This window comes from Centrocercus urophasianus, unplaced genomic scaffold, assembly GCF_019232065.1.
Source record: "Centrocercus urophasianus isolate 14NV4802_14NV808 unplaced genomic scaffold, USGS_Curo_1.0 seq_16, whole genome shotgun sequence".
Classification (NCBI taxonomy): domain Eukaryota; kingdom Metazoa; phylum Chordata; class Aves; order Galliformes; family Phasianidae; genus Centrocercus; species Centrocercus urophasianus.
In genome coordinates, this window is record NW_024884711.1 from 28,049,529 (window position 1) to 28,073,780 (window position 24,252).

At 41.5% G+C, this 24,252-nt stretch overlaps 1 protein-coding gene across 2 annotated transcripts; it reads left to right on the top strand.

Moving 5' to 3' along the window:
- Positions 1 to 2,671: 2,671 nt before the first annotated feature.
- PTER (phosphotriesterase related) lies at positions 2,672 to 22,729 on the top strand. Of its 2 annotated transcripts, none has more exons than XM_042817045.1 (5): positions 2,672 to 2,736; positions 11,916 to 12,357; positions 14,681 to 14,946; positions 18,140 to 18,280; positions 21,805 to 22,729. In XM_042817045.1, the coding sequence occupies exons 2-5, from the start codon at positions 11,926 to 11,928 to the stop codon at positions 22,013 to 22,015; spliced, it is 1,050 nt and encodes a 349-aa protein (XP_042672979.1). In that variant the 5' UTR covers positions 2,672 to 2,736; positions 11,916 to 11,925; the 3' UTR covers positions 22,016 to 22,729. The 2 variants fall into 2 exon arrangements, with proteins under 2 accessions (XP_042672979.1, XP_042672981.1); XM_042817047.1 differs by having other exon boundaries at positions 2,720 to 2,736; positions 11,879 to 12,357.
- Positions 22,730 to 24,252: the final 1,523 nt, after the last annotated feature.

A 24,252-nucleotide genomic window follows, 5' to 3' on the forward strand; every position in this document is an offset into this window, starting at 1 on the left:
CTGATATGCAGCATCGTACTGATGCTGACAGTTTGCATCTGACAGTTTGTTTTTCCAGGTGTATCAGTTGGCCTAACAAATGCTATAATATTGTACTGTTATCAGAGCAAGTAAGGGTCTTATTTCAAAGAAGAAACAGTTTTGTTTAATCTAGTATAGACATTATAAATTGCTGTCTGAGCAAATCAAAACACAGCATGATTCTTATATCTGCTGTCACACCTGAGTAGCTGAGCCCTGATAAGATTTCGGGTTGGAGAGAACCAAGCCCCTGCAGGTCCTGGTGCTCTAGCGCAGCTGTTCCCATCACTGTCTGGGATGCAGGGCCTGCCACAGCCTCCCTGTCCTGGGAAACTTTACCTGGGGTCTGACATTTCTGGGCACTGTCTCAGTACAGCTCCTACACACCGCCAGCTGCTGACCTGTTTGCATTGCTCACTACACACCTGCTCTGAGCAAGACAGTCTCGTTACTTGATGTTTACAAGACTGTTTTTGTTGGAGGGTGAAGCAAAGACTTAAAAAAATAGATATATATATTTATATATAGTACTTTACTTTGATTTAGACATACTGAAGATTACTTTAAAGAGAAGATCATTCTGTATGCGTAAAAATGCAAATTGAATATGGTTTTACTTTGTAGCTATCTCAGATTTCACATTGTTTTTATATTTTAAAATACAAGACATGTAGAAGTACAAGCCCCATGCAAAATTTATCACAAATCTTCAAAATAGGTTTGCTACGGCCAGTGACAAATGATGTCCTATAAAGCACTGCATGACTGTTTTTAACATAGCTCTCACACATTATTTCTTCTTCATTGATTGTCCAGCAATATGAACATGGTGAAATACAAGGCATTATAAATGACATGCTTTCATGTCTCCACTTAATCTTTGGTAGACTCATGCTCACTTGACTCCATATGAAAAGCAAATAAAAACAAGTGACGCTGACAGCTGGAACCGTCCCAGCAGCTTGGCTCTAACCATGTATCTGTATTATCCCTGTTCCATACCCGTGGTGGTAGACTGCTCATGCACAACATCCCAAACATTTCATTTGCTTCAACTTCACTTCTGCCTTCTCTTTAACAGGCAGTAATTTCTCTTCAAATTCAGATCCTAACAGTCCGGCCTTGTCAATACCACTCCTCATCATGGACTCTACTCCACATGGTATTCCACAGCGCTTTCTCTTTTCTCTTTCTCTTTTTTCTTCTTCCTACCTTTCTTTCTTCCTTCTTTTCTTCTTTCTCCCTTTCACTCCTTCCTTGGAAAAGAGATAATGCATTTAAGCTGTGACAGGGGAGGTTCAGGTTGGGTATTAGGAAAAAATCCTTCTCAGAAAGAGCGGTGAGGCAGTAGCACAGGCTGCCCAGGGAGGTGGTGGAGTCACCATACCTGGAGGTTTTCAAGAAATATGTAGATGTGGCACTGACGGACATGGTTCAGTGGGCACAGTGGGGATGGGTTGATGGTTGGACTGGATGATCTTAGTGGTCTTTTCCAACTTAATGATTCTATGATTTAATGACTCTTTTCCTCTTTCTTTCTCCCTCTCCCTTTTTTTTTTTTTTTTTTTTTTTTTTAAAAAAAAAAAAATAAAAATTAATTTTTTTTTTTTTTTTTTTTTTTTATAAAAGTCCAGCTTTCTCTTACCTCCTACCTTTCTAAAGTTGTTTACTCAAGAGCCCTCCTCATTTTTCATCCACTACCTCCACCTTTCTCCTTCACTGTAAGATAGATGATAAAAGGCCTGAAATCGTAATGCATTGGCTTTCATTCCCAGTTTTGCCCACTCATTATCTTCTTGATGCTGAAAGCATCACAGGAATATTTGGGATCTGACTAAGAGCTAGGATCCCACCCCCAGTCAACAAACAGTCATACTGAAGCCAGGCATATGAGAATCCTTTCACACGTGCCGTGCTATAGTACTGAACACAGACTGAGGCTCAACACAGCAGTGCTCAGGGCCATTGCTGATTCCATCTGGTAAAAATGGTGACTGGAAAGTGGTCAAAGCAGAATGGACAGTGAGGAGAACAGTGGGTACTTAGAAAAGTGTGATGTGCACTTCCCAAGTGTAGCAACTCAGCTGCACGGTACACAGGGTGGCTGTGCTGTAGCTGTGTGCGTGAGGGCTGGAGGAGTTTGCTGTCCGTAGTGCCTTCGCCACTCGTGTCACCAGTGTCTGCTTACCCTTCTGGAAAAAGGAATAGTGCCATACACATGTCATGGGCCTTGGGGAAGGAAATAAGACATTTCTGAGACCCTGGGTGGAAACTGTAAGACCTTAGGCGTCAGGACCAATTTCATTTCATACTTTACATCTGCATCTTTACTTAGAATCACCATCCATTGTCATCCAGTTTGTGAGCACTGGGAAGCGCCTCTTCAGCCTTCCCGTTATTTGTCGCGCGCTGGCAGGAGCAGGGCCGGCTCTCTGTGCTGGCTCAGCGTGCGGGACAGCGGCACGGGCTGCTCGCAGGTCGCCCTGAGCGCAACAAGGACGACAGCGCAGTCCGAGAACGGGGCGGGCAAGGAAAGAAGCGGCAGAGCCCGCCACGGGGTGCCGCCCGCTCCCCGCCGGCCTCACGCCCACCGCGCTCCCCCCCCCTCTGCAGTCCCCGGGGCCGGGCCGCGGCGGGGCGGCGGGTAAGTCCCTCCCCGAGCGGGGCGGGAGTCGCGGGAGTCGAGGTGCTGCCGGCGGAGGGTCCCGCCGCGAGGTGAGCGAGCGAGCGCGGCTGGGCTCTGAGGAGCGGCGGGTGCGGCGCCTCTCCCGTCGGGCCGGCGTAAGCGCCGGCGGGGCCGGGAAACTTCGCCGAAGTTACGGCCGACAACGGCTCCCAGCGCTGGGGAGAGCGGGAGGCGGCGGGGCCGAGCTGAGCGCTCGGTAGAGGGCAGCGGCACCGCAGGCCCGCCGGGTCGGAGCGCTGAGGCGGAGCGCGGCCCACCCGTCGCGCGCGGCCGCAGCCCGATGGCGGGCGCTGCTAGGGGCGGTGGGGAACTGCGGCGGGAGGCGGGGCGGGCGGGACCGGGCTGGAGAGCATCGCCTGTGCACTAGTCGGCTTGTCGCGGCCAGTTGAGGCCGCTGCGCTGCGTGCGGCGCTACGTGCTATTATTAGAGCTGGTATTTATTGTTGGTGCGCGCATAGCCAGCTATATACTGGGACGGCGTCCTCTGTCTGCAGTACTTTCCCGTCAAAGGAAAGTTCTGTGAGGGAGCAAGTGCCTCGGTCCCAAGCTCGGACCTTCAGAACTGTCTTTAGGTACTGCTCTGCCTGGAAGCTCCCGCTGCCCTCTGAGATGCTTGAAGTGCACGAAGCTCGACAGCAGAGCTCCATGCAGGCACCGTGTGTCTGCCGTGCCCTAAGGTGCAGCGCCCGTTAGGAAGCTCGGTTCCGTGAAGCCCTGATTTCTCCTGCCCTGCAGCGATGCCAGGGCAGCGGGAAGGAGCGTGTTGTGCCAGGTTCAGCAAGGTTCCCTTGGCACCAGCCAGCAGTGCCCAGGGCTGGGCAGCCCCTGCAGCAGGCGCTGTGCTGAGGTGGGCCCGATCCTGAGCTGAAACATGTACATCACGTGGTGACCAGCTCACATGAACAACTTTTGTGGCCGAGCAAGTTCATCGTCAGTACAAATGACCTCTAGGAAATCTGAAATCTGGCTTTTTTTTAGGTGCATTTCTTGTTGAGAATGCCGTCTTCTGTGTGCTGGAAGCCTGTGATAGCTGTTGAATGAAACAGGCTACTAGCCAGAGGTCACTTCTTTTTTGAAAAATAGTGTTTTGCCTGTGTAGAATTGCCCTGCGGTTTATGCTGGATGTGTTTGTTATTCAACATTATCTGCCATAATATGTTCTGTAGTGTTTAAAGGTTGTTGCCTTTTTCCTGCTGGGGGCTGCGGTTTGGTGATGGGTGAAGTGATGCTTGTAATAGGTGGTTTTGTATCGTTTTGTCAGGTACTTCGGGATTGTTACATGAAAGACTACGTATGTGTCATTTATTATTATGTGTGCCTCTCATGTTTTGGAATTTAACAGACATAATATTTGCCCTCATGTCACCGTCATCTCATTCATTTTTGTAGTAATAATCAAAGGTGGCAACAATGGCATTCAGATGTTTAATTACGTTTCATATAGGTGACCAGTGTTAACTTATTAAATTAATGCATGGTGGAGCAGGAGCAAGCGTCACCACTTCCCTCCGTGCTTGGGAAGACATCAGCCTGCTCCTCACATATCAAAATCAGTATATAGTCAGCCATATGGCACCAGAGAGTGTTTATTAAAGGAATGTTTCTCTGAACATTCTGTGTACTTTATTTCTTATTTCACTTCATGTGGATCTAAAATATTTTTTCCATCTCTCAGAAATTAAAACATTGAACAACATTCATTCTTCAGCAAGCTGAAGCCAAGATTTCTTAAGATTTTATGAAAATTAATAAAGCTGGATTTTTGCATCGGACTCCTCCAGATTTTGCTTATCACTGGGCATGTTCAGATGGGTCTGGAGAAGTTCTTCTGGTCTCACTGCTGGAACTCTTGAGGGCTGTAAACTTTGATGTGGAGATCCCACTCTTTGTTGCTCATTTCACACTGGGTATCAAAGATTTCTTGCAGTGCAACTAATTAGTAGTTTCCAGGATGAAGAGTCCAGGACAAAGAAGATACTGAGTTTATATCTTCTTGCAGAGATACTTTGTTATTCTGTGACACAGAAAGAGAAGACAGTTCTCCATACAGTTCTTGTTAACTATGACCATTCAACTGTACTTTGAAAAAGCCAAAGGATATGCAGGAGAGCTGACAACCTTTCCAGCTTCTGCATGTCGGTTGTTCCTGCTGTTCTGATATTGTACCCAACTGAGGGTGAGCGCATAGTCTAGGTTGTAGAAGTAAGAGTTCATTGAGCAATCTGGTCCATTGAGAGGTATCCCTGCCAGTAAGAGGAGTGTGGAACTAGATGATCTTAAAGGTCCCTTCCAACCCAAATCATTCTGTGTTTCTGTGATTGACTTTGACTGCTGACAAAGCATACGGACTCTATAAAGCATACAGACTCAGAGTTACAAGACAGCTCTAGGTTGCACCCCAGCATTCGGTTGCCTCATGTTTTGCTGTGTGGGCTATATTCTGCTGGAACAGAAGTTGCCGCAGTCTGCCATCTCAGATGAGGCACTAAACCTTGTATCCGTGCTATGGAGATATGTGTGACCTTAAGTAAAGAGAAAGCCAATTAAATCAATAAGAATAATGGTAGTTAGCTGTATGCTTAAGTTTCGGATCTGAAATTTGGAGGGAATGAAGACTGGAGACATATTTATTTCCTGCATTACACTGTCATAGCAAGAGAGCATGCGCTTGTTACCCAGCACCTTGAGAAGCAAATAAGATTCCTTTTAGCCCTAGGAATACAAACACATGTATCAGCATGCGGGCCTTGGCCCGTGTTTGCATAGACTGTTACACAGTGTAAAATGACTTCAGTCCTGATATTTGGCCTAAAATCACTGTACGTGCATGTAAATTATAATTAATGTAATGCTTGATCCTGGGGCAGAATTTTTATATGACCTTTTATCAGGAATAGTTTTGGAAGCTGCCCAAACTACAGAATCCCCTGGAGTTCTTATAAAGGAGAAGTTGATGAGAAAAACATTTATGGGGATGTTGATCTCAGATCTCTGAGGAAGAGAAACTTCCACGTGACTTTGCTCTGAGAATGCTCAGATTTGAATCTAGTATCTGCCTAGAAATAAGGTAAAATGAAAGACTGACTCTATTGTCTTAACAGCAGCTGAACTTAAACCAATTTTTTTAAAAAGTGTGTGTATTAAATGGTAAGGAAGAAATCAGTTCTGTGCTTGTCTGATTCAAGACCAAAGTAGCGTGAGAATGTGCCCTTCAGACTGCGTGATGCTGGAAGGTCAGCCTGTCTGCCAGTAGCTGAGCAATACAAGGAGTGTGCACTGAGAATGTTCACTTATCCTTCCAGGTGAATGTTCTAAAAGCTTTGCTCTCACTTGCCCAGTTTCTTTCCCAAAGGTGTATTTTTCAAAGGTTCCAGGGGCAAGAAATCAATATATTGGCCTTCCCCCTATGTTGAAATAGTGTTTAAATTCTCTTACAACTCAAGTGTCTTTGCTTCTAATTTGTAGGACATTGCCGGTACCATTCCAGCAGTATGTTGTGCTCACTAAAAGTCTTGTAACTTTTTTTCGTGGCACATATTGTGCAAAGTCTTATTTCTACTTCTGTTGTCTAAAAACTTTTTGGTTGCTCAAATCATATGTAGGAAATGTAGAGGAAAAACAGTGTTTGAAATTTCTTTTACCTTGGCTGCTTAAGGAGATGGTGCTTCTCACTGCTGTAGGACCAGAGCTAGATTGTTGAAGGCTGCTGTGTCAGCTCATTATTCTGGGCATCTCTGGGACCACATGTTTAAAGGAAAAAAATACCACGGACAGGCGATGCTTTTTGATTATTTCCCCCCAAAGATCTCTTTTTTTTTGGATCCACTGGCCAATTCCTACCCATTCAGGAGATTACAGACACGTGAAATGGTGAGGTTCTTACTTTTCCATGAAAGTATAGCCACACAGAGATGAGAAACTGCAAATACCCTATTAAGGGAAGAGCTACAATTATGCTTCTGTGGGGTTAGTTGAGAGTTCCTGTAAGAGAGAGATGCTGGAAGTGTTGACCTCCTGTCAGAGGGCTTTAATCAAGGTAAGCAAAATCACTCCTAGCACACATAAATCCTTAGGACACTAAGGCTTGCCCCATTGTTACCTGCAGGGTGGTACTATTAGGTCATTCTGATGCATTTGTACTGAGAGCTACGTGGGAAGACAGCACTGCACATCCCTTTCCCTTAGTACTTCTGCACTAAGCAAGGGGCCATGCAATGAAAAGCTGTCATGAGACTTGTTTGTTTGTTTTTTTTTGTTGTTTTTTGTTTTTTTTTTTAATCAACAGAATAAAAAGCTAGTGAATAAAGAAAGCACTGCCTCTACTCGGATGGATAAGATGACCTGCTGCAGCTTTATTTTCTGAGTTAGCATGAAATTCAGAAAGTCTGTTAGTCTCATAGCTCCAGTCTGGGATAAGAAAGCAACCAATGTCACTTCTTATCATTCAATCAGGGAAGGACGGTTAGGACTTTAATGGAAATAATCTGCTTCACCTTCAAAGAAGCACATCTGTTGTTTGTGCAGAAGAGACAAGAGTTTGCCCAGAAACCTGCATTTTTTCATGGTCCTTTGATCCGATTTCCAAATCAGGTTTTCATGTATCAGAGAACTTAGAAAACTTGCTTGTGTGCTGGGGAAAAGGGAGAATAGTTTCGCCCTATAAACCTCTGTGGTAGTTTACTGCATCTATTCTCTGCATTTCTGATACGGGCTTTCTGTGCATTGTAGAGGTCACTCACAGTAGAACTGAGTGCTTAAAGTGTTTCCTCCAGCTATAAGTACATAGCAAACCTGTGCTGTATCACACTTCCTAGGATTACCTGATTATACAGGGAAAGACCCTCTTACAATGTTCCCCACGCAGCCAGAGCAACCAGTGTTACTAAATAGAAGCCATGTTTAATTTTTTTTTTTAATATAATAAATATCTATTCACCAGCCACTCTTTTTTTGCATTTTTTGTAATTCTTTTTCGTCAGCTCAATCAAGGTTTAGTGTCACTGTAATCTTGCATTGTAACGTAATGACAATAAAATGATTCTCATACAAGTCTGGAGAGAATCTGTGCTAGCAGCATTAAAATGTGCTTACCAAATCAAAACAAGTGCAGCGTTAGCATGTGGGAGCCATGCCTGTGCGTTTATAATGTTTCAGCAATATGAGATTACTGTAGGAAGCAACTAATCCAAACCCAGGAAGACATCCCATTACAAGACCATTAAATGACACAGTGGCTGATGTGCACATTTCAGATGGGGAAAGCAGAAGCACAGATCTTGCTGTCAGTATTCAGTCAAAACATCTATTGAATTTAGTGGTAAAAACCAGAGCAAGGAATGCAATACTGTGACCTTTTTAGCCATAAGTTTCTTTTCTCTTAATAACGCTGTTAGAAAAAATATTTACCTCACCAGTATTTAACAGTAGGCTAATGGTGAGAGTTGTATTTTGTGCACCATACAGTGAGTTGTAAGGATTTGTCCAGAGTTTATTACAGAGATGTTAGGACATTGTTTGAAGGCTGTTGTGAAAAATGCATTTGATTGTATCTTAAAGATTACATCTATTTCCCTTTTATCTCACTATTCAATTTTCAGGAAATATCATTTATTTCTATTTTAGAGGAACCTTGGTCTGTGGGGCAGTGCTTTGGCACTACCAGAGTGTAAACTGGAGATTTCCAAACCCAAAATACTGTTATGGCCAGGTAGGCAGCTGCCCTGTTGTCATAGGGAGATGCACCTTTCCTCTTTTTTCCCTCCCATTCTCTCTCCTCCCCTCAACCTGTGTGAGGATTCAGGAGGCAGAACCTACACATCTCCTATGGGGCCACCTAAAATGCTTGTCTAGAGCTGTTTCTTGACTCCCTACGTAGCCCGTGGGAGGAGGCAGATACAGAACATAACTTGTTCTGGCCTGTCTCGAACACACAGAGTAGGCTGCATGAATTGCCTCTGGGGATGTTTTCTATCCCACTACGAAAGCGGTCTAGGCAATTACTTTGCAGAAGATGTGCACCATTTTAGATGGCTAAATGAGAGGGTATGAATTCAGTCCCCAAGAGTACGAAAGAACAAACTTCTGGAGGAAAGTTATGTGTAAAATAATGCAGACCTGTCATTAGTAAAGGCTATGGACGTTGCTTTCTGAAGAAACATACACACATTTAAATTAAGCAGCAGTTGTTATTCAATTTAATAGCTGTTTGCACATAAATGTTTTAAAGTGACTAATTAAATTATGTTTCCATTAGGCGAATCTGATCAAGAATAATGTATCGTTGCAGCATATTCATGGCATGCTGTCTAGGTAAATGACAGTAGAGAAGATAACAGAACCGTGTTTTTAGGAATAATTCCAGCCATGAATTTTTGGCTGTCTTTAGTTCTCGTAATATTTTTTTTATTAGAAGTGTTGGTTTTCTAAAATTGTGTTAGTAAGCACGCACTGACATTAATGTTAATCATATTTTTCAGTAAGATAAAATTAGGCTTACTTTAAATGCTGTTTGTGTCATTTTCCATTTTTGAGATGCTTCTTACAGTCATAAAAATACTTGCCTCAATCAAAAGATTCAATAATAGGTAGTGCTTTTGTAAGCATTGTAGATATGCTATAATCTGAACTCCAGTCGAAAAGTTAACAGATTAATACCTGCTACAGGAGAATACTGGCACTTTAACAGGTAATTCTAGGTTTTTCCTGCTGTTGTAAATCAGAAGACAGCAGCCTCAGGCTGTATGAAGATTTCACACAACCATGGGTCTTCCCAATCTTCAGGCCAGATTAATTGAGGGTAATCTAATTTACCTGTATCAGAAAGGAATTGGCGGGAACTAATGTTGAAAGTTAAGGTTTTTTTAAATGAAATACATTGGAAAGTGAGCAAAACTTCTGAATCACATAGAATGGCTATTTGGAGTCTCTGAAGTGTCAAGTAACTGAATAAATAACTCTTTCCTTAACAGGAAAGAGACTGTAGTTATTTTGTGTCTGATTTTTTAAAAGAGCTTCAATACTTACATATTTAGAGACTTAAATATTTATATAGGTTTGTTTTCCTAACTTAATACATTGATTTGAAAATCATCCGTGAATGAACATAGTGAAAAAAATACTTCTGCAATACAGAGTGGGTATCACTGTGCTGCTGGGTTCCTACCACAATGGGATATCACTTTTTGTGTTGCTGGGGTCCTTCTGTACACCAGAGCATTGGTGGTTAATGAAAAAAAAAGAAAAAAGTAAGAGTACAGTTACCATATAGTCTCTTTGCTGTGTGCATAAGAATGACTCAGATCATTGAACTTCCTCCAGAGTAGTGGGCTGCTCTATAGAGCATTGCTTTATTCCAGAATGCAATTAATGGCTGGGTAACTTAATTGAATTGCAGTTAGCAGCAGTTTCTGACTAAGACAGGTATTTTGCTTTTAAGTGTTTGCTCAAGAATAATATTTTCTGAAATCATGCACTTCATAATTTGTTTGGCAAAAAATAAATCATTCTATTAGTCAGCCAGCAGTCTGTTCTATGAGAATAATTATTATTCTGCCTTCTCAAACAAGTCAGTGCACCAGTCTACAAATGAAATTCATAAAAGAACAGTTCTTCCTAAATGGAATTATCACACACGGCTCCTTACACAGAGAGCACGAAGTACGGTCAGTCGGTCTTTTCTTTTTCTTACGGATGGCCGAGTTCTCAGATAAAGGAACCTCCAGCAGTGCTGACTTAACTCGACAGGTGATGTCTGCCTTCTACAGGTCATTGTGACAAGTGTGCTCTGACAGTGAGTCTTGCTTATGAAAAGAAAGTATCCCCAAAGAACTATAGGTGTTCTACTGCCCTTTGATATGCAGACTCGAGTGCCCTTCAGATTTCAGCTTTCTGTCATCCTGGTAGATTAACATTAGCAGTTAAAAGGAAAACGTCTTCTGAGGGCTTCACCAGTGGCAAATCCATGTTTGTGATATTATTCACTGAAGGGAGACAGAAATGGGAAAGACCTCTCTCTTTAATCAATAATGCATGCTCTAGTTAGTCCTGTCCTCTGGACATGATTAAACATGTATTTTGTTTCGTAACTGCTGATTTTGGTTGACTAGGGATTGTAACTACATATCCTCCAGCCTTTGCAGCTAGCATCAGGAAGATCTAACATGAGCTGAGTAGTCAGCTGTGTTTAATGTTAATATGGCACATAAACTAAAAAGAGCACCCCCACCCCCAAAAGATGAAAAATACCCCAAAATCCCAATGGAGCAGCTAATTCTAACCTGTAGAGGTCCAGACTAAACTTCCACCAAGCAGATGTCTGTGACGTGAGCCAATTGTAGATGGTAGCCTACAGGTATGTCTTTGTCACCGTTCATTTGAAGTTTTGAAAAATAACGTGGTTTCGTTTATGTTAAAGATAAGGAAAAAAAGCTCAGCACCGAGGCTGAGCCATGTAAATTAAATGTTAGTCTGTTCTTAACCGGTAAAATATTTGGTCAAGGAAGCTGATGGAAAAAGCATTTTGGAAGCACACTGGAATTTCTGCCCAGCTGGATGGGGTCAGGTTGGGTTTTCCATGTCTGTTGTTGCTTGGAGGAGCTGCCCTGGGGCTAGGCAAGCAGGGCTGGCAGGACTCAGCCCATTCTAGGAGAGTGAGCACTTGGCCCCCCTCCCTGCGTTCCTTGTGCTGGAGCACACGAGGCTCCTCAATGTGGGAAGGGGAAAGTGCGTCTTGGAGGACACTTGGAGTGAAGGTACCAGTCAGGAATACTCAGTTTGGATGCAAAATGTGTTCATCTGGTGGCTCAAGCTGACAAAATTCAAGATGACAAAATTTGACAGCTGCTAAAGAGTGGAGAATCCAAAATGAACATGCAGTGGTTGTTATTAAATAGGAAGCATTTATCTTAATGTTGTACCAACTACTGCACAATAAATGATGATGATGATTTCCTTTTACTGAAATGTGATATTTCTATACTGTTAGGGTACTGGCATAGTTGTAACTGGATAACATAAGTGCTTTGGTTTTTGTATTGATTGTTCTGCTGAAACCATCTTGAAACCATTCAGGCACACTGGATGTGTAGCTATGTGTGTAAGTGAGAATTCGGAAATCTTTTAAGAAATGCTTTTGCATTTTCTAAAATGTTTTGTTTCCTTTCTTCTTCCCAGAATTTTTCAAATCTGATTTTTTTTCCCGTTACAATAGCTGAAGAAAAATGTCTTCCTTGAGTGGAAAGGCACAAACTGTGCTGGGCCTGGTGGAGCCGGAGCAGCTCGGCTGTACGTTGACACATGAACACTTGTCCATGGACTACAGCAGCTTCTTCTGTCCACCTTCACCAGGCCAGGAGCCTTTGTCTGAGGGGCCCATCAAGATGAAGAACTTGTTTTGGATCAAGCAGAATCCGTACAGCCATAAAGACAACCTTCTTCTGTGTCAGGAGATGGATGCCGTGAGGGAGGAGCTGCTGCATTTTAAAGCAGCAGGCGGTGGAACTGTTGTGGAGAACACGACCATGGGAATCCGTCGGGATATGAAGACTTTGAAGAAACTCGCTGAAGAAACTGGAGTCCATATTATTGCTGGGGCTGGGTTTTATGTGGATTCCACACACTCTTCTCAAACGCAGGCTATGACAGTGGAGCAGGTAAGTCTTAAGCATTTCTTGGGGGCCTCTCTGCTGCGAATCATCTCTGGATGTGTCAAAGATGGAGAGAATTTCAAATAAAATGGGTGAAATCCTTAAGTTCTTAATTTGCAAAACTTGAGAACAGTGTTCCTGCTTTTGTGTAATAGTTGGCCCAGCCCTACTGGTGTGTACTGGGATTATCTGTCAGCATTTCCAGTGCTTAAGCTGTGTTTTCTCTCAGAGAGCAGCAAAAGGAAAATAAAATATTTCATGTAGGCATCTGGTACAACACCAATTATCCTTTTTACAATTATTTAGGGAAGAAGCATATCTCTTCTTCCTCATTTGTCTGTTTCCCTGGTAATTACTTCCCAATTAGATCACGCAGAATTCTTGTAAAAAGCATAAAAAATAGCAATATTTATAGGACAGTTGTAAATCATCACTCTGCTCAAGCTGCCAGTTATTTCTCTCTTCTGTACTGTTTTGCAGGCTTTTCAGGGCAGAATCTAAATCCTGTTGTTTGCACGGTGCCCAAGACAATGTGTTAATAATGACTGAGATCCCCAGATATTTCTACAATAATAAATATTCATTCATCTTTTATTAAGAAAATGTGATGATAGGGAGAAGAAGGGATGGAACTCTCCAAGGCAGGAGGCTGTGAATGTGAATGAGTAGAGCTGAGAAAAGTTTTTTTTTTTAATCTATCACAGTTTACAAATGAGTCAAATTCATTTTAAAAATAAGTGTTTAAAACTTCAGCAGCTGTAATGTGATATAGTACTGTAAACCTCAGGGGACAGAAGTGGAACAAGCTGTAGGATAGTGCTTTTCCTAAACATTTAGAATTTGGTACAAATAGATGGGCACAGGTTTCCCTTCAGTATTTGATGGACTGCAGCAGGTGTCCTGTAGTCAGCGGTTCATCAATACTGAATCCAGTCCAAAAGACAATTATATATGTTGCTCCAGAAGTAATGCCTCCTGTTTATTTCCATGGAAACTACAACAAAGAGCGCAGTGAAACTATTTAACAGAGCAAATCCTCAGCTACAAAACACTTTTTCAGCATGGTCACCACCATTAGCTCCGTGTATTTAGCAGGAATCTCCCTGCATGCTATGCTTGTAACAGTCTGCACTAGCGGAGGTGACCCAGTGTCACTGTCACCACTGAAACGCATCGCCCATCGGCTCATTCAGCTCACATCCACTCTTTGGTCTCCATAAACATTCAGCAAGCATCAATGAATGTCACTGAATGCGATTTTTTTCCGCATGGAGGAATTCACACACCTTTGCTTCATCCACACTTTCATGTCAGACACTGTTTTGTCAGACTGCCCCTCTGCTGCCATCTGTCACATGGCAACAACATGTAACAGAATACTGGAGGCAAGGTTCCACCTCTGCTGCTGTACCACCAACATCCGCATCTGATGTTCTGGGTCAGCATCATAAAATAGGAGACATTACTTTTAGAACAGCCCTTATGGTTACTAACAAAGAATTGTACAGTGATCTGTGATAAGACTAATTTGACTTAATGATGTGTTTTCTGATTAGGCAAAGATAATTTGAGGGGGTTTTTTTGCTAGCCTTAGCTGAATGAGGGAGATAAGTAGGTGTTCGTAAGTTCAGAGGTGTTTAGTGAAATGAGAGTATTATTGATGCAGGAGCAATGTTCTTTGAGCTGATCTCAGGAGAGAAGTGAAAAAAGTGAATTCCCTGTCTGGTTGTCTGTAGAAATGTTTGGTAGGTTGGTTATACGTGAAGCAGAAGGAGTGTGATCATAGCATGGAGGGTTGGGCATATGCTCAGCTGAGATTTCTGCTTGTAGTTCTGGCATCAGTTGAGTTATTGTAGTTTTACATTTGCATTCCAAAGAGCAGGATTTGCCTTAAACTTGACTTTTGGGTCCTGAGGCCTGGAATTTTTGCCAGACTTTCTTCCTTTCCTGTCTGAATAACAAGAATTCCTTTTTTGCTGAGCCCCGGTTTAGCAGGACTTGTTTCTGGACCTACCAACTTAAATCAGTGCTCAAATTGTGTGTGAACTAGCTTTCCCTGCAAACCGGACAACTGAGGGAGAAATGCTCTTAATTGTGGATACTGTTATTTTGATTTCCTTCTCTGTTTATTTTGGTCTTAGTTAATGGCTAGGTTAATGTTAGTTGGCAGAAACGAGATTTTAACTGCAGCATTTTCACACCCCCAACTGTTAAATAAGTCCAAAAGGACCTCAGTAGTAGAGCTTGCACAGCGTCCATAGGACACATTTGATGCTGCTTGAATAAAAATGGTACTGCTAACAAAAAGCCTCATTTCCCCAATCCTCAGCTCACAGGCATCATTGTTGATGAGATCCTCCACGGAGCAGATGGGACTGACATCAGGTGCGGTGTGGTGGGAGAGATCGGCTGCTCCTGGCCCATGACTGCAAGCGAGCGCAGGGTGCTGCAGGCGGCTGCACACGCACAGGCGCAGATTGGGTGCCCCATCATCATCCACCCTGGCAGGCACAGCGATGCACCCTTCCAGATAGTTCGCATCCTGCAGGAAGCCGGGGCTGACACTTCCAAAACAGTCATGTCTCACCTCGACAGGTAAGCACTCCTTCAGAAGATGCAAGATTAGGAATAACTGTAGCTGCATTTTGCATTTTTTTATTCCTTAAAGAAGATTTGGTGAATTCGCCTGCCTGTACAAATCATGAGAACTGGATGTTGAGTGGCTTTCCCAGATGTGGTGAGGGCTGCTGGGATTCCAGCGTTTTGGAAAGTGGGCCACTGATGCTAATGGAACGCTCAGTGATTTGGGTGAATTCTGAATCAAAGCTGGAACTTTTCAATTCTGCTATCAGACAGAAGAAATACTACTTAAAATGAAAACTGTTGGATTTTGGATGATCCTTACCTTAGACCACAGAGCTAACTTCTACTTTCCTTGAGAATAAAAACCTGAAGCCCTACATCAGATGTGTGGAAGAACCAGGTGCTTTTCTCACTCCAATTTAGAAACACATTCTCTATTAACAAATCACTTTTGTGTGATCTTGTGTGACTCGTGATGAGTTGGAAAAAGTCCGAGCATTGATTAGTTTGGACAGTTGTTGAATAATGTGGTCATATGACTATCAGCAATTGGATTGTTTGTCCTCACTATGAGTGTAATGCAGGCAAGAGCTCTGATCTCCAAATTTCTAATCATTTTAGGCTTTATGAGCTTACAAATCATGCTGCAGGTTTTGTACAGAGCTCGGTGTTTTATGTGGGGGTTTTAGGAGCATAATATTCAGTGTCATGAAATTTTACTTATATTCTATGATACAGAAATGATACGGCCTTTCCTTATGTATTTGCCTGAATTCCATTGTATGTATAGCTCTTTTTTTTCTTCTCAGTTCTTAAGAAAAACTGATGGCTTAAATGTTTCTGTGAAAGATGACTGCAGCATATGCAGCATAGTACTTACGGACCCAGTTTTGCTACAACATCAACGTCAGTTCTGTTTTTTTGCCTTTATACACTGTTGTAAGTCACTGGATTCGGTGATTTATTGGTGGAAAAAATAAGCAACATAAGCAGGAAAACAGTCAAGGCAGAGGTGCAGTTTCTCTTACAACCACTGATAAGCAATATGGCATTTCCTTATTCTGTCTTTCTTCTATCGTTATTTTCACACATTCAGGTTGGCAGTTGCTGTAACACAGGCTCAAAACTGCTGTGAAGTTTGGCTTTGCAATGTGCGTTTAACATTTTAGGTCTCTTTCACTGAGAAGAATCCATCTGGGAGCATCCCAGCCCCTTCAGTGTGAGATGAATTTGTACATAGCTCCATATTTCATGCCAGCTTTTGACATATGCAGAGGGGCAGTTTTCAGGTGGATTTACAGTCAAATGCTAAAACTAAAATGCAGGCCACCATTTTGCCATTTAGCATCTTAGAACAAAAGGTAGCAAGTGTCTATCTTGGAAATACAGTGCACATGAAGGCTAGGAAGCAAAAGCTCCTGAATCTTGGCTACTGAATCCAATCCCTTAACGGAGATTAAGGTTGTAAAGGATCTGGGTAGAGATCAGCATCCATTGCTTCAGGAACTTTTGTTCAAAGACTCACAGCAGCTGTTGGGAATGTTGGTCTGAACGTGTCTTGGTGGGTGTCCTTTAGGTGACTTACAGATGAAGTCCAGCCTGCAGGACCTGCATCCCATCTCATTTTCCTTGCGTTCAGGACAGCTCAGGGCCATGCTGCCCCAACACCTACACCCAGCACACGGACCAGCCACTGGAACTGGGAGCTGCTGCTGCATCAGTGAGGCCTCCAAGGGGACCCAGGGGCTGGGGAAATCAAGCTCTCCTACTCTTTGGTGGGACAGAACTTGCAAAACCACTATGCTAAGTGTAGTTTCCAAAACCTGTTGTTCTGGCTGTGATTTTGAAATATGTTGTTGGTGGAGTGTTTTGTTGTTTTTTTTTTGTTATTTCCCTGACTAGTTTTTGTTTTTGTTTTCAAAAACACATAGGGTCACTGCACAGGCATAGGTGCTCTTGGCTACTGTCTGAGCTGATTGTGATTGGATCTAGAATAACCTACATGCTTGCTCTGCATCTTGAAAACACATGTAGTTTCAGTCTTTGTAAACTGTAACATTTATTTTGAAATAACACTTTGAGTTAATTTTACTTGGCAAGTCTTAGACTCCTGCTGATAGCAGGCTTCACTCAGCAAGGGTTCTCTCTCGTCTGTTCCTCCTCCTTGATCCTGTTAAGTCATAATATATTGAATTTGTGACGTCAAGCATTTCCATAGTGGCAGACTGTGATGTAATTGTATAGGATAAAATTCTGACGTGAATATCAGCGATAAGAGAAGAACAGAACTACAGCCGTTCTGGTTAGCTGTGTTGCCCTGGTGGAAAGCTATTTTCTCCCTAGATGCAAAAAATGTGTAATGGTTATAAGAATAAATTCACATGGGTTAAAAGGTTTACATTTGAGGGTTGCATAGTGGGTTTTCTTGTTATTCTTGTTTTTCATTTGCATAGTTTATATTTTTGGTAAAAATGTTTCAGAGAAAAAAAACACAGAGCTGTGGAGTTATTCTTCTTTTCCAAATGAGCGATGGATTTTTGTAGCTTTGTTCCTTCACTTTCCAAATCTGATGCAAAAGCCATACCTCAGCTACTTGCAGACCCATTATATATTTCCATAAGAGCATTTCCTTAAGGTGTTCTGGCCACATCCCAGGGCAGACTGTGATATATTGCATTTCCAGTGACAGTCTGGAGACATCACTGTACATTATGGAAACTAAAGACAAAGTTACGTATTAACAGTGCTTGATGGATGAAACAAGCCCTGGATGTATCTGTCTCCTGTAACTCTTCTGGGAAAGTAAATCTGTCTTATGTAAGCAATCCATTGTCTTTTTTTTAAATGTCACTGAGTTAACCTCCTCCTTAAATGTCCTTCCTTGTTTGATTGTCTATTTAGTAGTTTAGTGATATTAAAAGTAACCAACCTTTCTGCTTCCATTTAAAGATGATTGTAAATGTTTTTATTATATCATGGGGGAAGAGTTGCTTTTGCTTCATCTGCATTTAATGCATGATTGAAAGACAATGCTGTGTGTCATGTTACATTGCATGCGTCAAACATGAGTTCTGTTTTTCAACATCTTACGTTGGTTTTGTTCCTTACAAGTAGGAAGTCACAATATATATCACCATCCTACCATTAGTGGGTTTTTTTTTCCCCCCTTTTACAGTGCTGACATTTTGTTCTTTGTGTTCTGCAGGACCATATTTGATACAAAGAAACTTCTGGAATTTGCAAAACTTGGATGCTACTTGGAGTATGACCTATTTGGTACAGAATTTATCTATTACCACTTCCAACCTGACATTGACATGCCAAGTGACAATGACAGAATTGCAAGGTACCTGCTTTAGTGTGGTTTAAGCAATAGCATTGCCACTGACAAATTAATATTATTGTTGTACATCTTAAAGGGTATCACAGAGCAGTTCTGCTTACAGTTCAAAATTTTGTTTTCTCATACTAAATTAATGGATTTTTTTTTTTTTTGCTGCTGTCACTTCTTTAGGGCACCATGTATAATTTCTTCTATCTGCAAAGGAAAACGTGGCGTCAGAGAGTCGTGGAGTATAACTTGAGAAAAAGATCAAAAGCTGCTTTAACTTCATTCTCTGTCCTAATTCCATGCTGATTTTGTTTAATTTTATCATTTACTGGATGTATATAGGCTGTCAAATTATAAAAGGGAAGTCTGGATATACAGGATATGTGTTAAGATTTGACTTTGGTTTGAAGCCCAGTGTCACTACCAAGCATTGTCTGAGCCTGTAATGACTTCTCACAAGTGAGCAAAACTCATTGGTTTTCTCGCATGGATTTGATTCCCTTTTTCCATCCTGAAAACCACGCTTGGTCATCCACACTTTTTATCATTTATCTTCCCTGTTTGCTTTGTCCTTTCCTGCTTTGGAAGGATGAGGTTCCTGTCTCTTCAGAGCTGCCGTTCTCTTCACATTCACAATGTGAAAATATTGGCCCTACTGGCAGGATCCCTCTTCCCCATTTCCACAGTGCATGCAGTGCCAGCTCAGCTGCAGACAGGTCTGCTGTGCACTGCTAACACGAAGCATTGTTCCATTCTCTCTGTCCAGATATGCCATCCTCCTTTGCTGTTCATTTTCAGTGTTTATGTGTAGTCAAGTGACAGGTTTCTGAGTGGTGGGATGCCAGCCTCTCTTACGTCTTTTCCACTTTCAAAATCAGAAGTAATTCTTCATTTCTCTTTCATGAGAAAGCCTGTAAGGTTCTTGATCACCAATGAAGTAGCTTGCTCGCTTTCACCTGCACTTGAGATCTTGTTTTTCTGCCATTCACCATCAGATTAGCTGTGAAACATCTGTTTTAAGGCTGTTGTAGTTACAGTTCCACTTACTGCCAAGCGTTTGCTGCTGCTTTTCACACTGGGAATCCTTTCTCTAACAGAACTCTGTCTTGTGCTCAGTGTTCTGAAGGGTTGGAATGAGTCTGCAGTTTTCACACTGAGAATGTGAATGTGTTGCTCCTCTTTCCTGTGCCACAGTTGGTCAACATGCATAGAAGTACTGGGAAGAGAATGTGTAGAAGGATGGACTATGCCTTGATTAATAAGTGTTTGTTTAGCCATGGCAAAGTTTTCATTCCATCCATGAGTCCTTAGCCACCAGCATCTCTCCTTAAACTCTCTGACAGCTGAGTGTTCATTGCAGCACTGCTCATAGGCAGAAAATACTGAAAGTCTGTTTTCTCTTGTACGATGCAAAAACCTGCATTCGAGTTAGGAGTGCTGTTAGGTGGGTTTTGCTAAGCTTTTGGTGCAGCCACACTGGGCATTTAATGACAGTGGCAATCTTCCTGAGTTGCTAGGGGTTTTTTTGTGGGTTTTTGTTTTTGGGTGTTTCTTTTTTTTTTTTGGTCAAGCAATGCTAGAGAGGTGGCAATCAAAATGGTCTTCAAGTGTGTCAGTGGAACAAATTTTGACCAAACTAAATGGAAAAAAGTTTGTTCAGATCTTATCTATTCAAAATACAGGTAAACTTCTGTGGTCAGACAATATCCACTCAAACAGAGTTTAATTTGTTTGTACTTAACTCATTTATGCTGCAATCTACTGCCAGGGCAAGTAAAAAACTGAATTTTTGTAAGGGCAGCTTTCCCTGAGTCAGCAGCAAGTACCAACTGAACTCAGAGGAATGAGCAAGCTTCAAATATGGAATGTAAAGGACCCTATGCCTCCCCAAACCACAAAATGAGTCCAGCTGTGGAAGAAGATGATCTTAAGAGGATGTTTAATCATCCAAGAATGTACACAGCCCTCCAGTATTGTTGCTCTTATTCTCTGATTGATTTGTGGTTTCTGTGTTTCAGGATAAAGAAAATACTGGTGTATAATCAGTGAATATTAAGATATCATAATTACAAAATAAACAAGAGAGTTTAGCAAAGCAGATAATGATAATAAAAACAGAATAGATAGAAAGCTTACCCCTTTCCTGGGCTCACTCACAAAACTCCAGCAGAGCAAATCTCCAGAAGAGCTCTTCCCCCCCGTATCCAGCTCTTAAATAGGTCTAGGAGGGGTGGAGCCGGGCTCCCCCCATTCCAGCAGCACAGGAGAATTGCCTTCACCTGTGCTCCATGGCTGACTCAGTGCTCCCCTCAGGTGATCAATCAGAGGTTCAGGCTGTGACTCAGCAGTTCCCATACAACTGGTGACATCGTAATCCTACAATATGCATACTATTTATATTGTTCTCGTGAAAGATATTTTCTTTCCAAGCTCTGTCACACTTGACTTTTTCCTACTGTGCCCATATCAATTAGGTCATGCTAGATGTATTTTCTCGTAAGTAATTGTAATAAAAACTGACAGTAAGGGTTTCCAGATATGGTGTGGTTACTTACAGAACTAGAGTTTGCTTTCTTGCTGATCAAAGTACAGTCAAGAAGGTGAAAATTAGAATTTCACAGTGCTGGTATATGATAGAATTAGGTGGCTCAGTGAGAAATAGTCCGGCCTATCTGCCTCTGCCACTTTAATGCTGTGGCCTGCTACTAATGCAAGCGAAAAACAGAAGCTTACGGGTATAAAGTCATGCAGTGCAGAAGTTTGGATTCCTACAGAATAAGTTCTAAAAACTGAGTGTAGCAAGGGATTGAGGTTCCCAGAGTGAAATGAGGAACAGAAGGCCTCCTTGTATCAGGCTTGCCACAAGGCAATGGCCAGAAGTCTTTGAGTCAAGTTTATCAGTTTGCCGAGTCTTTCAGTTGGGCTGCTGCATTAACTCCTGTTACTTGCTGGCACATGCCAGCACTTTGCAATGCTCGTCTTGTTTATCTAATCTAATGAGCGTATTTGAAACGTTTGATTGATAACTATGTGGAATATGATGTCGACAATTCAGAATTTTTATCAACCTGGTTATTCTAGATGAGAATTAACTGACAATGTGAAAGCAACTGAGCACAACCAGTCAGGTCCCTAATGGCTATTAACTACAACTAGTGTTGTGTCAGCAGCAACAGCTAACCCCATGAACTGATCATGCTGAAAAGGAGCTTTTCTGAGAACTTATTACTTGTACAAATAAAACCACGCCCCGTGCTTTGTGAGAGTGACATTCTTGAATACCTCCACAGGCTCAGGAAATCCAAAGCTGTGCCAATTGGGAAGAGTCTTCCTTCTCCACTTTGAGATGCGTGGAGGAGTGGAGTTTTTTCAATTCAGTACAATAAATGTTTTAAATTTGAAATAAATATAAGGAAAGTTTTCAGTACCTAAAAATAGTCATAATGCAATGTAGGAGTACAAAGATGTAAGAGGTCTAAATACTGACGAGTCCTGTGTTGAGGACCTGTCAGTGAGAGCTATGCTTTTTGCTTTTGCAGGATTCATATGCTGATCGATGAAGGCTACGAAGACAGAATGCTGATGGCTCATGATGTGCACACAAAGAATAGGTTGATGAAATACGGAGGTCACGGATATTCACATATCCTCAAAAACATTGTTCCTAAAATGCTGATTAGAGGCATATCCCAGGATAAAATTGATAAAATACTGATAGAAAATCCAAAGCGGTGGTTGACTTTTAAGTAAGAATAGTGAATTAATATCCCTCCCTTATAGGGAAGATTGGTGCAATTCAGATTGATTTAGGAGAGCAGCCATTTAAATACGTGCTTCTTTTTAGAGATCCAGAAGGTATTAGTGCTATGAACAACCTGATCATGACTTCTTAATTAGACCACCAAAATTACTTATTTTCTCTGTATTTCCTCCCTTCTAAAAGTCCATTCATGAATGATTTGCTGGATATGCAAAATCTTTTCAGTGTATTAAAATAATTGTTACCAAAGAGTAATCTCATATTATTATTACATTCTCCAAAAATATTTTTGAAGAAGCATCATCTGAGCTTTGAAAGAAATTACAGTTTTCAATTAAATTCCCCTTCTCCAGGGTGTGATTTTAATTCGTGTAATATTGATGATCTGCTAATTATCCCTTTATTAAGCACTATTTAAATGATAGAAGGTCTGTCACTTTTAAATCACTTCCAAAGAGAACAGAGGGCAAAATTTCAAATAATTCTAAAAAGACGCTGCTTCTTTCTTGTTGAACAATGTACTGATTTCTAACTGAAACTGGCAGAAAAAATACATGACAAATACTATTTTTTAATAAAGCAATTTGTAGACTCCTGTATGTAGTCGTGTTACGGATTTCTTTTTTAATTTGTCACCTGGAATTCATGGAATCTCCCAATGATCACATGTAAGTGCATACAGACCATCGGCTTTTTGTAAGGATGCAACACCAAAAGTCAAAATATATTACATAATATGGTTTTAATGAGTTGCAATAGTTATAACAAAGATTGTGATATAAGTCTTTACAAATCAGTATATCAAGATATGATGAAAAAGGAATAAATGTTTGCCTTATATGTGTTTTTCACATAAAGTGTGTTGTTTCCTCTTGTCTATCTTTTACCAACTGATTTACCCAAAATAAAAGGTCTTACCCGGTAGTAATGGTAGCCTGATTTCAAAAGCTTCTTCAGATTTCACCTAATATGTCTTGTGGTGCTGAAGTTTGTCCCATAAATACCTCAGTAAATATGCATTGCTAGTTGCAAATGATTTCTAGCTTGTTACATTACTGCTTGACACAGACAACCTCTAGCTGCACTGCTGGCAGTATGCTGAGTGATAAAAGCAATTTTGGATTGAACAGACAAGAAGTCAGCTACACTTCTGCCACTGCAATGCGTGACGTAGTAGCAGGAAACCAGGAGTGATCCCCGCCATGTACACACACAGCTCAGGAGTGATCCCTGCCACTGCACACAGCTCAGTGCTGTGTTGTAGCCCGAAAGTGTAACCGATCTGATGAGACAATACACAAGCAGTCTGCAACTCACTGTCCCTCTGTAACACCTAGATGAATGAGGCCAGCCATCCTCTCTGCCTGGACCATCTCAGTCTGTTTTTTGACAACTCAAACCAGGAACAGAACGAGAACTATGCTCTTTTTAAAAGCTTTACTCATTCAAACGAGGCTTTTTAGAGACATTCTTCAAATCTTCATCACCTTTACTGAGGACTCAGCCCTGGAGAGCTCCTTGTCTCAATGGCAGACACTTTGGGCGTCTTACTGCAGAGAAATCTGAGTTCATACCCTTAGCGGATTAGACAAGGTTGCTTATGGCAAGTGGCATGACATGGAAATGCTAGGGATTGCCTCTATTACTCTTCAATGATTTTCACAAATTTTACCTTGAATTTGCCAAATTGCTAAGAATAACATAACCAGCTGTGCTAAGGAGCTAGTTAATAATCTCAGTAACGTTTTTAGATGGAAATTTGCAAGATTTAACTGAGAGAAATAGATAGCCTCCCGTCCCCCAAACAAAGCGAATAATAAATTATTTTCAGAACAGAGGTATTCTGTGGCTATTCCTGGTATGACTGATTTTAAAGCATTTTTATAACTATGTAACTCATAGTATCTGTGCTTAGTTTAATTCTCCAAGCTATTAATCTTTTGTACGTATTAAACTTCTTTCTTTGAGACTTTAGATATAGATATCTTTATATATATATATATATGAATGAGAAAAATAGGTTTTAATACACACTCTCTTGCATGTAAGTATCTGCTTCTTTCTTTGCATATGTGTTTTCATTTTTGGTAATATACTTATCTGTGTCCATCTCAGGCACAGCTTACTACAAACTGATAGCTAAGTACCACGGAGAAGGCCTGCGTCCCAACATTTTCTCCTACATTTCATCTCCCACTCTTCCTTTGTGGGAACGATCCCAGCAACT